The sequence below is a fragment of the Vespa velutina genome, chromosome 3 (assembly GCF_912470025.1).
Source record: "Vespa velutina chromosome 3, iVesVel2.1, whole genome shotgun sequence".
NCBI lineage: Eukaryota > Metazoa > Arthropoda > Insecta > Hymenoptera > Vespidae > Vespa > Vespa velutina.
In genome coordinates this window covers 5293360-5311394 of record NC_062190.1, presented here as the reverse complement: position 1 = coordinate 5311394, position 18035 = coordinate 5293360, and the positions used below count along the sequence as shown (strand labels likewise).

Genomic DNA, 18035 nt, shown 5'->3' with positions numbered 1-18035 from the left:
CGCTTGGACGAAAACGTGTATGAAACTACTTAAAATATAACCTTGAATGGATGCCAGGCGATTTGCTGTTTATACCACTCGCCTCACCCATTGGACCGTCAAACGTCTACGACGAGGCTACTACGTGCCACGCTTCTCGCCAATTTTCTCTCTCTTTCTCTCTATCTCTTGTCCCCTCTTTCTTTCTCTTCACGTTGAGAGTGGCACAGTAGCAAAGAACGTTTCACGAAATAAAAAGGTTTTACGATAATAGGGGAAAGCTGTCGCCACAGCAGCGTATCTTAAAAAGTTTCACCAGGAGGAACATATGTTACGAGATGTATTGTATCTAACTTCAATAGGATATCGTTTTGGTATTGAGAATGTACTCTTCCTATCGGTTAGAAGGTTCTAACGTTTTATGCTAATTATGGTTAGATCGCCTACACATTGTCTCCCTTCTCCTCCCTCTCTCCCTCTTTCACCCACTTACGTTCATGTTCTCCACTAGCTTTCTCTCTCGCTCGTTCCGCTTGAAACTCCGTCAAAGTCCGTATTCTCCTCCGACCGATGGTTACTAGGATACGCGACACCCCCTTCCGCCTTCCACGTTCTACTCCTCGTCGATTCCCACCCCTTCAGCCTCGCTCGCACCATGCGCTGATGTATGATTTAATGCTGGTTTCGAGAGTAGACTGAGCAGAGCGAGTACAGCGAGTAGACTGGTAGAGAAGCAGAGAGAGAGAGAGAGAGAGAGAGAGAGAGAGAAAGAGAGAGAGAGAGAGAGAGAGAGAGAGAGGGTGGTTGGGGGTGTCTGGGACGGTATAAGGGTTTGCACGGTGTAGTGTTGCAGTGAGCTCATTAATTTACTAGCAAGCGCCAAAGGGTGGCTTAACAAGGCGCTAGGTTCCATTTTATTAGGTAAAATTGAAGACACGCTCGAGGCCGCCCTCTTCAAGCGCGATAGGCCTAGTGCGTCTCCGTTGGAACTTTCGAGTAAGCTTCTTCTCTGATGATCTAATCTTGAATCTTAGAAAAATGAATTAATTCTCTTTTACTTATCTTCCAACAACTCGTAAAATGGATCATGAACGTATTACATTTTGTTCGACGAATGATCATATTGAACATATGATGGAATCGATCGAACATATAGGTCGTGCTATTAGATAATGATGGAAGACTAGTCAAGAGACTAGCCAAGAGAACTCGTTCTCGCTACAACTGGCGGACAGTGACGTCTCGCAAAATGGCGGGCTTGGCAGGTGGCGAGGCTAGAAAAAACAAAAGGACGAAGAAAAATAATTAATGTGGGTGTCTCATGTGCGCCAGCCCGACTCATCACTCTACCTCATCCTCCCTCTCTCCGTCTCTCTCTCTCTCTCTCTCTCTCTCTCTCTCTCTCTCTCTCTCTCTCTCTCTCTCTCCCTATCTTTTTCCTTCTCCCTTTATTTCTCGTACGCTCGCTCTTCTCTTTCTGGAAAGAGGGTAGAACGAGTACCAGATAAAAAGATAACGAGGCTCTGCGAGGCTTCACGAGCTAGACGCCACAAAGGAACGGGATACCCAAGGTACGTTTCAGCTAACGCTCATTGTTCAGCGATGTTCTATGAATATAGTTTCGAGATACATTTACTTGTAAATGCAAACTTTGCGACAAACTACGCGCCCTCTCCCCACCCAGATAGTTTGAAATGAACTTAAAAAAATTTCCTTATCAACTGTCTACATTTTATTTTTCATTTATATAAGTGCTATCTCAAATATTTCAACGAGTAATAATTTAAATGAATACCGTCATTATATAGGGTATCTAAAAGGAAGAAAGGATATAGAGAAGAAAACGAAAATATCGTGGTCATACTTTTATTGTTTTCAACGGAGTGATCGTATTTGCACCGGGATCGCATCGTAAAACTATTTCGATTCTTTACAAAGAAGTGAAGTTTTTTTCCAGTAGCTGACACGTTACGAACGTAACTCTCGACGTTTTCCGTTATTTTCGATGGAGATCGAAAGAGAAAGAGAGAAAGAAAAGAGAGACTGGTAGAAGTGTATAAAAAAGCAGCGTGTCCGAGCGGGCGTCGTGTTTTCGGGCAATTAAACATTTCCATTTTCAATTTCTCGTCGGTGCCGAATGCAGGGGCGCGGTCGGCGGTCAGCCTCTGGCCGACGACCGTTGATTCGTTTATCGCTTCTCTTGTTTCCTCTCTTTCTCTTCCATCACTTCTATCGTTGCTTCTCTCTCTCTCTCTCTCTCTCTCTCTCTATCTCTGTCTCTCTCTCTATCTCTCTTTCTCTCGCTCTTTTCTCGCTATTTCTCTCTCTCTCTTTCTCTGTTCCTCTGTGTTGCTTCAATTTTTTTTTCATGGTTTTCCATTTTGAGCAAACTCCCTTCATCGGTCCCACCCCAGGCAACGGTGATGGCACCACCACTAGCATTACCACCCACGACTACCCCGTTTTCAGAGCACCTCGCTCGATCCACGAACAATCCCCCGCTATTCGAATCACCCTCGAGAATCGAGCGGATACCAAGCAATTATTTAACGCTGCGTACCGCGGCTTTGGTTTGTCTCGTTGAAATACGCTAGAATTCCCGACCATTGGAATACGGCTCTTGTGCGTGCCAATAGTTTTATCGAATATACCATTATCGAGTCGTGGAAGGCCAAGTGTACTTACTAGTGAGCGATCGAGCGAGCGAGCGAGCTCAACGTAGCGAGGTTAAAATAATTTCAAATCGTATAATAGAATGTGGTTACCGATCGAGTCCATTTTATAACGCGTACAGCGTTAGAATTTCAATCGAATGGGAAAGTTTAATCAGGGGACGAAGTTAAAGCCGATTCGCGGACAGTTTTACCTGTGTTGTTAGGATAGGGAGACTTTGTCCCGACTGGGAAATAAAAGGGAATTTTCTGTTGAAGTTGCCGATTTATTTCAGATGAATACGTTGAAATACATACTATTTCTCTAGCCTTATATATATATATATATATATATATATATATATATATATATATATATGTATGTATGAATGTATATATCTTTGTATAGATTGTTGGAAGAGTAGGAAGTGGAATAGGAGGATGAAGAGAAAGGGTAAAGACAACTACGGCGATGCGCAGCAAAGTGTTTGAGCGGACAGTTTCTAGCACAACGCGCACGGTATTGTGTTCGGGCCAACTTGGGAGCAAGCAGGTGCTTCGGCTTCTCCCGTGGGAGATATCACGTCCTCGCAAACCAGGATATATATTTCCGAGACAAAGCTTAACATCGCGAGATGCGGAAAACTCGTAAACAGATTGTACCGTTGAAAATATGATCATTTCGATCGGTCCTAGGAAATTGTCAGAGCCAAAAAAATCTTCTTAATCGGGAGAAAAATCTTTTAAATTTGAGTAATCAACTTTTCTATCTATTTTCATTTTTCTTTGCCATTTTTTGTTCTCTATTACGTTTTAACCACGGCTTTGTTTGAAAAGTTTAGAGTTTCTCAAATGACAAAAATAGTCGGTGGTGAGATTGCATACATTTTTGTAACAAGCGTTCGTCTTTAAGCAAGGCGAGATACACAGTACAGCATCCCGAGTTCTCTTGAAAAGGACATAAATGTATAGGACTTTCTATGTGCATATATCTATGTACGATATGTAACAGACGAACATTTTATTTGAGGAGAACGGTCGGTGGAATAAAGAACGGTTACGCTAGAAGAAAATCATCATGAAAGGAAGGGAGGAAAGGAAAAAGGAAGAAGAAAGGAAGGAAGGAAGGAAGGAAGAAAGGAAGGAAGGAAGGAAGGAAGAATGGAAGGACGGGACGAACGGAAGGAAGGAAGGAATGAGGAGAGGAAAGAGAAAAGAAAGCGTAATAAAAGAAGACGAGAGAGATGCACGGGGAAGGTTCTTCTCTCTGCTACTTTTCTCTCTTTATCTCTCCCTCTCTCTCTCTCTCTCTCTCTTTTACAGACGCTGGACCTAACATCGCGGTGCCCCTGGGATTAAAAAACCTCAGCAAGAAATACAGCCACTGCAGAAACCCTCATTTGCAATCTACTTCCTGCTCCCACGACCTTAGCCCGTGCTACTTTTCCTCCACCACCAAGAAAAGCTAGATTCGAGTCAATATTAGAAAGCGAAGAACGAAGAGAGGGAAAAAAGGAAAAAGCGGAAAACGGAGTCTCACTAAAATAGAGAGATACTATACCGAAAGAGTTTTAGGGAATAAGGTAGAGAATTTAGCGCTCGATTATGTTTCTATTCTTCGTATCTACACGAGCAATAATTCGAGGAACGAAGTCCCTCGAAAGGAGTGAATCTTCTTTACCGATAATCTATACGTATATGCTCATAAAAAATGAACTAAGAGTTCTATAATTTTAAATAAAGTGAAAAGAGAAAATTGAAAAGAAAGCCACGTTTTAGTCACTTCATTTGAAGCAACACTTGTACATTTTTCAACTTTATATTCGTCGATCTAAATAAGAAAGATAAAGTTCCATTCAATCAACTTTTCGGTTTTACGTATAGCTTCTCATAAGATCATGTTATATCACAAACCTAACTAACAAAGATTCGACCAAAAGAGTAGCCAGTTGATGAAGTAGTCCGTTATGTCGTTGCAACGAACGATGGGTTGTTGGATGCGGAGAGTAAAGGATGACTGGAAAGGGTTGGGAGTGGGGTTTAACGACCCCGATAGTCGCGGTAGGACGTGCGTGAGCCCTCGCACGACTGATTACGAGCGAGCGACCCTTTGACGATCACGATCGGCCGCCTTCGTGTGGCATAGAAAGAGAGAGAGAGAGAGAGAAAGAGAGAGAGCGAGAGAGTAAGAGAGTGAGAGAGGAGGAGGAAGGGAAAGAAAGGGAGGGAGAAGGAGAGAAAGAGAAAGACAAAGAGGGGAAGGGGGGAAACACATGTGATCGATCTAACGGTGGGCGGCGAAGAGAGCATCGCCTTAGGGGCTCTCCAGAGCGAAGGGTTTAGTTATACCGGCGTGGCGTACGCGGTTACGAGCGTGCATCAGCCTGGATAAATCACCGGATGTACTCCAACGTGGACACGTCGCAAGAGAGACGAGTCGTATTAACTTTTTTACTGTGTAACCAGCTAGGAAAGAGAGAAGGAGAGAGGAAGGCAAGTTGCCGTACTTAATAGTCTTGGCCAATAAGAACAGACGAAAAATATCGTTAGTATAACGAGAAAAGTGATCGTCTATAAAAGAAAAAAAAAAAAAGAATAAAAGAACAAAATTTCGATATACCATACGCTTTTGTTGAAATAAATAATGTTAGAAATTCAATGTTAAAACCACTGAGGGAAAAATATGAATATTGTTCTTCGTTCGGTTATTGAAATAATCAATACTCTTTTATCTACATCGAGGCAGGCATACCGATAACGCGGGCTCGTTATTCGACTTCGATCGTTCACCGTAACGCTACTTCTAACAAAATTAAATATTGAATCGGAATATCGAAATAAATTGCAAGGTTTCTGTCTCTCTCTCTCTCTCTCTCTCTCTCTCTCTCTCTCTCTCTCTCTCTCTCTCTCTCTTATTCTCTCTCTACACAGAGAGATTTTCGACGGCTTTACGAATTTATCACGTGACAGTCGTGGCTTTGCTTGCGTAATATCTCCGAGGCGTTGCTTTTATGCTAAACTACAAACGTTCCAGAATAGCGTAGCCGTTCTATACAAATTCTATGTCTATATATGTATATACATACACGCATATATATATATATATATACATATACAGACGCGTTGATGTGTGTCTAGGCATGCGTTCATCTGTGTAGATAAATCACCGAATATAGTCCGACGTGGACTTTGGGAGAGATGTCGTATTAACGTTTTTGCTTCGTATGTAGCAAGGGATGACGATGGCTGGGAACGCGGACGAAGTTTGGTAGTTTGCTGGAAAGTGAGAGAGAGAGAGAGAGAGAGAGAGAGAGAGAGAGAGGGAGAGGGAGAGAGAAAGAGAATAACATCGAGACGTGGCGAATAGTATATTCACTTCGCGCTAACGGCTCAACGAGAAAGTAGAAGGTGGAGAGAGAGAGAGAGAGAAAGAGAGAGAGAGAGAGAGAGAGAAAAAGAGAGAGAGAGCATTCTCTCGTCTTAGCTCTGCTTAGAAGCGATTCATCGCCCAAAGTGCTCGAGCTCGATCTGTGTTTAACGTGTAATGTGCTCAAACTATTGCAGTTGTCTTACAAAGAGTAAGAGAATGGGTAAGAGGGAAACAGAGAACAAGAGAAAGAGAGGGAGAGAGAGAGAGAGAGAGAGAGAGAGAGAGAGAGAGAAAGAGAAAGAGAGAGAATGAAACTATACTAACACCAATAGTAGACTCGCTCACCACGACTACTTGCCTTTCCTTTCTCGCACTCTCGATCGATCGAATATTAATTAACACGATTGGTCGTAATTAAAAGTTTAATCGAAACGATTAATGTATCGCTTATTAACAGGTTTTTTTTTTTATTAACAGCATTGGAACGTTGTCTCGCATTTTCCCAAGTGCTCGGTTCATTAACTTCCGATGTAAGTTCATTAGTGTAACATAATATTTTTAAGGTAGGATTTCTAATCTCATTATCGTACATCGACTTTACTGTTCAACAATTTTTATCTTTCGTTTTCTCTCTCTCTCTCTCTCTCTCTTTCTTTCTCTTTATTTTTTTTTATTGTTCTTTTTTTATCGTATTTTTTATCGTTTGTTTTAAATAGTCACAGATAACGTGATATCTCCAAGCACGATAACGGAGGCAAGAATAGAGGAGGATAAAAGAGAGGATGCAAGTGGAGCAGGAAATCATGTCTCATCCGTAAACCGAACCTAATGAAGGGTACCGACTACGTTCGTCGAAGTTATGCGAGCTAGTATAGTCTGTCGCGCGGACCCTTGAATTCGTATTTATGTTTGTACCCGTCGTTTGGCAATGGCGATGACGGTAGAGCGGTGGCGAGACTCTCGCGGAATTGAAATGCAAATAGCGGGATCCGGGATGCAAATTCCAGTTGCACGGGGTAACGCCAGCCAGCCATCCCGAACGAATGAACGAACGGGCAGTCCGCTACAGGGCCGCACTGGGATCGACCTCTGAACAGAACCGAAAGGAATGGAACCGACTGGACTACGAATCGAGTAAAACCAAGAAAGAGTGAAAGAGAATGAGCGATGCCTGCGGGGAGATGTGGAAGGAAGACAAAAAATTGATTGCAATTCGGCGCCACTCTCGGCTTGGTCGAGATAAAAGTAATGCGTTTCGTGCATAACGAGTCGTTCCACCCACATCTCTTTCTCTTTCTCTCTTTCTCTCTCTCTCTCTCTCTCTCTCTCTCTCTCTCTCTTTTTCTCGGTTTCTATATTTCTCTTTCCGTCTCGCGCTTTCCGCCGTTTCCCTTTGACTCCGCGATTCTGTCGACCTCTTTCAATCTTCACCGTGTTTTGTTCTCGCACCACCCGGCATTGAAATTTTGAAAGCACGTTACAAGATACGCAAGGCAAACGAGACGGACAAGAAGTAATCGTTCGTTCGTTCTTCTGAATATCGTCAACTTACAAGAATTACCGAGGCATTTGAATTTCTAGCGACCCGAGAAAACGTTCTAATATGAGTTTCTTGTCTCATGTTTTTTCTTTCGGAAAAATCGATGCGTTAGTTGCTCCTCGAAGATGGATTCTTTGTCGCATATCGTTCTTATATATATTTCATAAAGGGAAACGTAAGCTCCGGAAAAATTTCATGAATAATAAAAGAAGCACAATATTGCGTCGGAGAGATCAATATCACTGTACGAATTGTATTATTTTCTCAGGATACAACGGATCTTTAAGAATAAGAGGAAGGAAAAGTTTTAAACCTAGTTTTAGCGAGTTAACCAAGGAGAGCCGCACTTTAAGATCGCCTAATAACATTAGAGAAAACATTTAGTAATCCTCTCGTTTCTTCTCTTCTACTTCTTCTTTTTCTTCTTCTTCTTCTTCTCTGCTTTCATTTAGCAACATTTCAGCTTTTCGAAAATCGATATTTACTAATTATATTAAGCTGAATGTCATGGTTGGATCGACGTATCGTATGACTTTCATGTAGGGTGGACGACAATCGGACGGTTAACAATAATTAGACACTCGTCCTCCCATGAAAATGTAAACGCGTAGAGAGAGGGAGAGAGAGAATGAACGAGCTGTATCGTGGCGAACCCTTTCAGAAGTAGACTAGCAGATATCCGATTCCTGTCATGTTTTCACTGAAGACGATTATCCGATTAGCAATCGCGCGCATCGCTTGCACGGATTGACGTGGCCAACCGCAAGAATTCTTTACGGACTAATGGTCCACAAGAGAGAGAGAGAGAGAGAGAGAGAGAGAGAGAGAGAGAGAGAGAGAGAGAGAGAGAGAGAAAAAAATCGATTGATCGATCAGTATTCGACTGTCGTCATAATGGTTTGAGTTTTATTAATGCTCGATAACGATTATAATCGTTGATTATGAATATAATCATATATATTTCTATAATAATCTAATATTATTGAATAGAACTGACGGTCGACTCTACAGTTTAATAGATTCAACTAATCAGTAATTGTGAATATTATAATTTTCATTTCTATTTATTCCATGGAATTGATTAGTTCACTTATTGGAGAAGTTCAATTAATCTATGACGAATCGAAAAATAGGGAACAACGAGATAGAAAAAGAAAAATACAAAAAAATATATATATGTACATATATTTATAAAAAAGAAAAAAAGATCGAGTGGCTAGAGTGAACGGGGGTAATCGAGCATTCTACTTAATATGCCGAACAGGGGTGAAACAACGCATTGCAAAGCGGCCGCTGCCGCGAGTGGGCGGAAACAAATGGCAAAGGGCATTGGCGGCTATCCTCTCCCCGGGAACCATATCGTCCAGTACCCTCGCTACGGACAGAGTGCCATCGATTACGCCAAAATTAACATTTAAAAGCGGAAAATTTGCAAGTGCCGAGAAGCTCTGTACACCATAATAACTATAGGTACCACAGTACCTACGTAACGCGAGTACCATAGCACGTGCAGAAGCATGCTCGTTCCTCTCGTTAGCGATGGCGAGCAACGAAAGGGTGCAAGACGAGAGAAAAAAAGAAAGGGATGTTACGAGTAAAGAAGGGGGAGAGTGAGCCTCGGAAACCCCTCGCTGTTAAATGTAAATGTCCGGCATTTGTTACTTCTCTCTTTCTCTCTCCCTCTTCCTCTCGTGTAGGAAGCACTGTTTGTTTGTATCTGCGGTTCGCAAGCACCACGACGGTAACAGGGGGTGCGAGTTGGTTGCGAGGGGTTGCAACGAGAACGAAAAGGGAGGGACCAGGCCGCTCTGGAGCTCTCTCTGCTATTCGGCATTTTTTGTTACTTCTACTTTTGCCATATACTTTTTTATTTTTGCATGGCCCGCTGGCTTCTATGTAAGCTAGCGCGTGGGAGAGAGCTTCGGGACGCTCATTTGTAAAATTTTATGATAACCTCCCCACCACTCTATTCTTTCTCTCTCTCTCTCTCTCTCTCTCTCTCTCTCTCTCTCTTCCCTATCTCTCTTCGTCGAGAAACTCCTCCTCACCCTCTCCTGTTACCGTCGCGTTGTATCCATTACGAGCGTGCTGCTGCTCCTTTTTAGGAATTTCGTTTTAATTACTGCCCGTTCGCCGTGTATCCCCATCCTTCTACCTCGTCTCGTTCTGCACCTTTTTTACTCTTTCTTTCTCTCTCGTTCAAGCTCTCGACATTCTGTCTCTTTTTATCGGTCGGCATCACGCGCACGCGTGCCCATGACCGCGCGAAAACTCTAAACGACGTTGCACATCGATCTGAGAGAGAGCTTGAATATCAGAAAGCTATTGAAATCCCGCGAAATTGCGGTGCAGCCGTACGCAAGAGCTTTCCCCGTATCGGCAGAGTACCATCGCACCAACCATCCTCGTTTCTCATCCCTTTACCACCTATGCCACCCCTTCTCTATAGACGTTCCTTTTTCCACCATCCTCCGCCGCTCCGTTAACGAATATGATACGGAGCATCGATGAAAGATAACCGAATGAAAACCGGAAAGAACGAGCTCGGCATTGCGGTACCGTTCCGCTCGCGGAAAATCGTCGAATCTGCCTGGTTGAAGAAAGTTAATCGAGTTTAAAAATGATAAGTTTCCTTGCATCTGACGCGATCAACTTCTCTCTATATTTATACGTATAGATATATTTTTTAAATTGTGCTTTTAAATGGAACCTTCGACGTTTATGAAAAACAATCGATCAGTATTATTTCAATGATATTACGTTTGGATTCAAATTCTCGCCATAAAAAGAAAAAGAGATGGTTATCTTGTATTATTTAAGAGTCAGAGAAATTAATAATTTGTCATTTGATGACATGTAACCCTAATAAAGATGATGAGAGAATCATAAAAATTTATAATACCTCTTAAAAAGTAAATATTATTTATATAATAAATACATCTATTCTTGACAAGAATTATTAAGTTAACGTTATTTCAACAATACATACAATTTTACATTTTGATCAAAATGAAGACGTTTCTAAAATAAGCAGACCTCTATTTGATTCGTGAGTAAAACGAAGAAGAAAAGCATTGTGCTTGAAAGTTACAGGCGGCACGCAACCTACAGCGCGGTGTCTGTGGCAACGACTGCCATACTTGTATGGAGCCGCGACTCTTTTGATATTTCAACGGAGTAGACGAGTGGCGTGTCGTAATGAAATCATCTCCATCGCTTTGATCTTCGCCGTGTGCGCGCGCGCATCAACCAGCCATCACAGGCAGGCAGCTCGTGTTCGCGCTCATTCTCGTCATCCCTTCGTTGGTAGGAGCAACCTTCGCGTCTCTTTTTCTTCAAAACGGTTACACATTCCCATCCCTCTCTTGTCGGCTTTACTCAACACTCCCACCCTCTCCCCCTCGATCTACCTTCACCCTTACACCCTCTGTTACTTTCATAATGAGTTCCTTCGCTCATTTTCTTTCTTCCTTTTTGACCAGCTAATTTTTTTCTAACGACATGGCACGAGACTCTTCGTTCTTTCTCTCGAAACCACCGTTCGAAAGAATTTTTCTTACAAGCAAAGAGTATCTTTAAAGACATATGTATAAAGATCGAAGGAAACCCACAAGAGGAAGAACGATCTACGAAGTCGAGTATCGTGCAAGAAGCAATATGATTGGATCGACGGAACTCCGATTTCATAACTAATGAATGTATGAGAATTGTGTCGAAGGTTGGCAGTGGTGAAAAGTACGTAGACCGACATAACGGGAAAAGTAAATCTTTTCGAAGTCGAGTAAAATTTATGATATGATATAAAGATTTTCCATCATCTTTATCTTTTCTACGATATATATGAAGGAAACCTTTTCATGTTAATGTTTTTCTGTTAATTATTAATGTAAATTTATTTGGATTTTGTTCGTTGTTCGTTTTGAGAGATTTCGAAGAAAAACGGGATAAATAAGAACTAAAGCGAAGGAAAGACAACGACATCGTGCAAAATTCATTCGACTCTCTGAAAGTGTAATAGTATCTTATTAAATTACAGTATGATCCATCGGAATTTACGATGGACAGAGACGATGATCGATACCCGAAGAAGAGTCGATATAGAGGTACCAAGAAACAGGGGCTGGTACGTACTGGGATGAGGGATCTCATCTTCTTTGCACAAGAGAGCCACGACCGTGCCAGGTATATAAGGTGTATCGAGCAACAAGGACTAACGGCCTTTAATTAATAAAGTTACGCGAACAACTCTCAAAGTCTTCCCGCTCCTTCTCTACTCGTTCTCTCCTCCCAACGCGCGCCAGCTATTTCCCTCCGCTTTAGAAATTCTGCTATTTCTCCCCTTCTCCTTTTCCATCCCTTCTTCTTCTTCTTCTTCTTCTTCTACCTTCTTCGATTTTCCTTAGAGTGGGATCCTTTCCGGGAAGTTGGATCTCTTTGTAAAATTCGTACGCGTTCCCCTGCTAATTTTAAAATACTCCATTTCCTACCGAAAAGATAATCAGCGAATCACGATATAGTACATTACATCGAGCAATGATATCTTTCTTAAAAGAACGATTTTTATTTATATGTATATACGTCGAAAGAATTATTATTTTTATTATTTTCTCAAGTAAGCGAACATATTTATCTTGAATCATTGAAAAAAAATAGTCTATTTTCGGGTATACCTAATTTTTTGTAGTGAGCATCCAGATAATTGATAACTCGCGCGACGAGACGATGCGTCTTTTCGTTGGACACTCAAATGAGCGCCAAAAGTCGGAGTTGGTTTCCGTAAGAATGTTCCTACCGAACGATACAAGGAGTGGGGAAAAAGTTGAGATCGACGCAAAACGGGCTGGAAAAGTTAGCCCGGAAAAGGGTAACGCGGACTACTACCGCGAGGTGCCAGGATTCGAGAAATTAAGTCGCATTCTCGCTGCCAACCCTGTCACCACGCGCCATGGCAAACGTCGTCGTCGCAACGAAAGCCCTCTTCGAAAGGATACGAGAGGCGAGTTATGGCTCGCTAAAGAAAATTGACTTGAATCCACGCCAGGATAATAAAAGCGTGCCCCGCTATGTGGAGCTACGAGCGAGAAATATGAAGGAAACGATCCGATACCGGTAAGCAAGAACTCTTTCGATGTTCATGGCTACTGCCGGTTGCACTCTTTGGTAGAAACGAAAAATATCGAAGAAATAAATATATTGCTATAGTGCTTTTTTATTCGGACGCACAATCGATACCGAATGCTCGTGTTCTTTTTGCGATACGCTACACAACAATGTACCTATGTACGTAGCAATGAGTATCGATTATACTCGAGTACGTATTACATTAGGATCGATGTTATCGTCGATACACTATGCTCGTAATATTCCTACGAAACGATCCTAGCAAAATATCGACTTTTCTCGGTAAGAAACTAAAAGTGATTCCAACAACTATGACGTAAATGTATACTTGTCGTTTCATATAACAAAATTATTGAATCGATAAAATTGCATTCGATGCATTGTCTTTTTTCATTTCGTTCCATTATTAAATAAAGCAACGAAAGATAATCGGCGATGCGTAATCATCAAAGCAATATTTCGTTATCTCGATGATGAATGATCTATGAGTTGTTAAAGTTCTTGTGATATTTTTATAATCACTGCCGATGACAGTGACCGATCGAGGAAACCAAACATAGCCGGTAAGTGCATAAAATTGTCTCGGTCCTTATTTGAACGAAATATTCGATAACTTCCTTCGTTGGTATGTGTATTTAAAATACCTACATACATACATACATACATACATACATATATGGAGTCATACACGTATCACCGCTTTAACTTAAGATACGAGCCAACTATACAAATACTATAGGTAAGTAGCATAGGAAATATGTGTACTTACTTTATATAACAACATTCGTTACAAAGCAAAACGTACACGACAGACGGATACTTCATAGGAGGAATAAAATGTATTTCAGGATTGAGGAGCATTCTACTGAGCACAGCATTCGTGAATGGACGTACAACGATCTACCTTGTGTTCGAGGTAACATCCGGCATGTAAATTTACTTATGCGTCTATAATCTAAGCTAATCAATTACCTACGTCAATGACATACCTATTTGCTGTAAAATCAGTTTTTTTTTTTTATTAAGGATCCGCTCGACAGAAAAGCACGAAAGTTGGTAGTTGTCGAGCGAGGACGCTAGCGGTTGTGCAGTCTCTTTACCTTGTTCGGTGTAGTCGCTTGTTGCTGCGGCGAACAGCTGGTGCTGTGTACAGTTGGTTGATTGGTTGTCGGCGGCACGATGCCCTGATGATTCAGGTGACTCAGCTGATTCAGCTGGTTGAGCTGCTGCGGCTGCTGCACCGGATTCTGGTTGGTGGCCTGCAGCTGTTGATGATGTGTCTGATGCGCAGGATGAGTCGTCTGATGGTGCGTCGCAGGGAAAGTGGGCACCGTGAACGGGACGAACAGCATCGGGCTGCCGAGGATGTGCGCACCACCTCCACCCAATGCCCCCGTCTCCTCCCTACACCTTTTTCGTGCGTTTTTGGTTTTGGATAGCTCTTTTAGTCCATCGATCGTGTTTGTTTTGTTGTTGTGGTTTTTTTTATTTTTTTTTTTTTTTTTTTATTATTTTTGATTTGTAACTTTTACTTTTATATTTACTCTTACTTTTGCGACGTGCTACTATGTATTATTGCCTTTTTTGTTTGATTATAATTTTTTATAGGGATTTTATCTTATCGATCACCGTCGAGGACGAGAATGATGACGAAGAGAGTGGTAACGGATGTGGTGGTAGAAGTAGTGGTAGTGACTACAATGGTAGTAGTAGAAGTAGTAGTAGTAGTAGTAGTAGTAGTAGTAGTAGTATTTGGTGATGATAGTAGTAGGGTAGTAATAATATATATAGGTATCGAAGTGAAGGTAGGAATGTATCTTAGCGATTTATCATTACCTGCACTCCTGCCCCAGCCCTTGATGCTGGGGGTGGGCGTAGGGGGCGGCTCGGACGGAGGTGGTGGACGCCACCCTCGCTACCCTCAGCGATAGGCCGCCCCGTTGGCTAGTAAGCTGGACCGAAGGAGGTTGGTGATTGGTATGCGCACAGCAACAGGCACGGCAGCCGATCGTTTGTTGTGGTGCCGGGATAGCCTGAAGGTGATGAGTTAGGGGCCCCCTGGGCCCCGTGGAGGAGGGAGAACACGGGTACACCCCAAGCAGGCAGCCCACCACCGCAGCCCCGGGGCCCGGTGCGCTCGGTGCCAACGCGCCTGTAGACGAGGCCACCCCAACCTCGCTGGCCCTCCTGCAACCACTGCACCACTGCACCCACCCTCCTGAATTGCCTGACTGATTCGGCCTCCTGACACCGATCGTTGAGCCGGACTGGACCACCTCAGCTGGACCCTCCTTCCTTTCGGGATCCCCCGCGGCTGGGATCTTGCTACTTTCTTTTCTTCCCAACTCGATCACCTTCGATCACTTACGTGCGATTTCTTTACGTTTATTTCACTATTAATTAAACTTTTTATTTCTTTCCAGCTTCGACAAACTCGAATTATTTCAGATAACTTTCAACGCGTCAATTAAATACTCGAAGAATAGAGCTCAACGATCAATAATAGTACACAAATTTGTTAATCGCGATAAAATGATCCGACTAATTTCAGGAGTATCGATACCGAAAAGTAGCTAAGGTATAGTTGTAGTAGTCGTTGATCGGCTGAGTGGAAATGCAGACGAGGCAGCTAAGCGTGTGCGTTCACCGGGAGAAGTCACGGCGCCTCTGATGCTTACTCATAACCACGTGGTCGAGCTGGGATAGCTTCCGATCGCAATCTCCAGAAGAGGCAGTGTGAGAAGCGTCGGTGAACGGAAACTTCCCGAGTACGAAGAACGTCCTTCTCACGAACGCGTTTACGATCTTCCTCTTTCTAGGGCTACGACTTCTCTCTACCGTGGAAAACTTTCTTCAACTATAGTGCCAACACGAGTTTCGAATAGGAAATAGTTATCGGAGTATTAAAGGAAAAGTAACATGCTCGAACGTTTCAACAAGTACACAACAACGATTTATCGCGATCCTCCCTTCCCGTTCACAATAGCGGCACTTTTTTATCCTCTCACCATTTCAATCGGCTATCGCGCGTAATGATCTTCCTCTCTCGGAATTCTCGTCGATCGTCGATTTCACTTTCGCGAACAGGTGGCTCTTCAACGATGTATTCTCGGTATGCAAATGTGTCGTATCACAATTAACTAAAAGATCTCTAGGTTCATCGTTTATATTCGCACAGAGATGTAACACACGCGTTCCTAAAGAAAATAATAATCGTAGACAATCGTTATTCGTTGTACTTTGATATACCGATAGGAGATGTACGAGGAAGGATCGATGATGATCGGTAACGATAGTAGAAATACACTTTAATTGCTAGTTGATCGATCGTGAGAAATATCGCAATGATTTTTTTGAACGGAACGAGGGATCCGTTCAAAATGACATTATCCTATATATTTTCCTTTCCCTTTACTCGTTATACTACTTTCCACTTCGTATTCTCTTCTTTCCTGATTTTCTACGGACGTATCAAATGCGGTTGCGGCGGATGTCGTAGAGAGTAATCGTCAGGTTGACGATTTATTATAGAAAATGAATGAAGCGACGGCAACCCCCCGTAATCTCTCCTCCTCGAGATGGTACGTATCTTCTCGCGTGATTGCCCTCTCTCTCTCTCTCTCTCACTCTCTCTCTCTCTCTCTCTCCCTTTCTCTCTCTCTCTCTCTCTCTCTCTCTCTTTCTCTTACTATCTCCGTTCTCCCTTTCACGTTGACGCGAACCGCAACAGAGCTTGTCCCCGCGTTCAGACAAACGAGGACGAAGACACGACGGGCGGAAAAAGAGGGAACCTAACCCGTAATGTTGGAAGGTCGCTCGCCGACTGACTAGCACTTCCGCTCAGGCTGTTGTGCGATTCAGAGTGGGGGATGCTTCGTTGGGTTGTTGTGTGTAGGGGTTGGTGGCGGCGGCTCGGCTCGTCGGTTGGTTGGTCGGGGTAGTTGTGTGTGCTTCGCTCGTACTGTGCGCGGGAAACCAGGGGGTTTCGAGCTTTTGCCGCTTGTCTAGCCCGGCGAAATAGCGACCAGTTTCACGTGGCAAGCACTACCTTCAGTTAGACTATTCACCGAAATATTTATCTTTTTCCACTTCCTTTCTTTCTTCCGCTACGATCGTTCAACGAATTTTCTTCTTCTTTTTCTTTTACTTTTTATTCTCTTCCTCGAAAAACACTCTAATCGTTCGAGCGAATATCGAGACGGCTTTATTTTCCTCTCTACGTTCGATTTATTTTAATGTGTACTACTTAAAGTGCCGACACTTTCAAGAAGAACAATTGGATGTGTGCGAGGGATCACTTAAAAACCCGTGAAAACCGATTAACTTGTCGATCGAATCGCCCTACCAGTTCCAGTTCATTCCTCATGTATCCTTATTTCACGATACGACCAATTATTTCACGATTTTATTTTGATATTTTTTCATATACGACGAGATGAGTCGGATGAAAGAGACAAATTCCGTCGGACAAGTTCGACGTTTAAAAACTCTTCTTTCATATAATTTTGACAATTTTATTATATATTTATTTTTAGCCCAAAGACAAAATGAATTGATTTGTTAAGGCACTGAATTAGGATATTTCACTGGTAAAAAAAAAAAATAGCGAAAAGTCGAATCGAAAAGATTTTTGAATTGCGACGGAAAGAAAAAAGTGAAACAAGATGCACTGGTCCCCTATCGTAAAGATCCACTGAATAATATCGGTTTAGTTTCTACCACGTGTTTACTTTCACGTAGACATCACAGTAACACAATCAACGAGAATACTGAATAATATTCACTGAATAACTCTCGATGTTCTTCGTCTTGACGTTGGTTATGGTTATTATTATTAACAGCAGCAATGAGATTGAACGAAGCGCGTATGATTAATCACTTTAGCGAGGTAAAAGACGCGACGAAAAGTCCGAGGTTTGAAGAAGCGCGAAATCAGTTTCTTCGGTAGACGATAGCTTGTTTGTACGCGTGCGTCTTCGAAGAGTGTTGTTATGTTTACGACTCACGTTGCTGCTTTGTACCGGTGTGTTTCGATGGTGGTAGTAGTGGTAGTGGTGGTAGTGGTAGTAGTAATAGTAGTGGTGGCGGTTGTATCGTGGTAGTAGTAGTGGTACTAGTTGGGGGTTGGTATCAGGGTCGAACGGTCTCGATGAGAAGTGAGGAGGGTCGTTTCGACGGTGGATATTAAAAAGGGTGGACGATAGGTAGGTCTATGAACGAGAAAAGAGGTAAAGAAAGGTGACGGTGTGTCTAGGTGTCCTAATAGTGTGTCTGCTAGCGGGCTTGTGGACTTGGAGCGCCGTGTCCTGCACGTAGGTAGGCAGCGTGGAGACAAGAGCCGTGTATCGCAATGTATCGCGGCGGTGGTGGCGGT

At 42.7% G+C, this 18035-nt stretch overlaps 1 protein-coding gene across 9 annotated transcripts in view; it reads right to left on the bottom strand.

Moving 5' to 3' along the window:
* LOC124947720 (nucleolysin TIAR-like) overlaps positions 1–18035 on the bottom strand; it is a 506703-nt gene that overhangs the window by 373654 nt on the left and 115014 nt on the right. The window contains exons 1-2 of one of the 9 annotated variants that reach the window (XM_047490259.1): positions 14498–17897; positions 13762–14071 (exon numbers count right to left, since the gene is read on the bottom strand). The exons of 4 other annotated variants lie outside the window; for them this stretch is intronic. In XM_047490259.1, the coding sequence (XP_047346215.1) occupies positions 13762–14013 (252 nt within the window). In that variant the 5' untranslated portion in view covers positions 14014–14071; positions 14498–17897. Of the gene's footprint in view, positions 1–13761; positions 17898–18035 lie in introns of those variants that run through there. 4 more of the 9 variants (XM_047490258.1, XM_047490257.1, XM_047490267.1 and 1 more) reach the window with 4 other exon arrangements.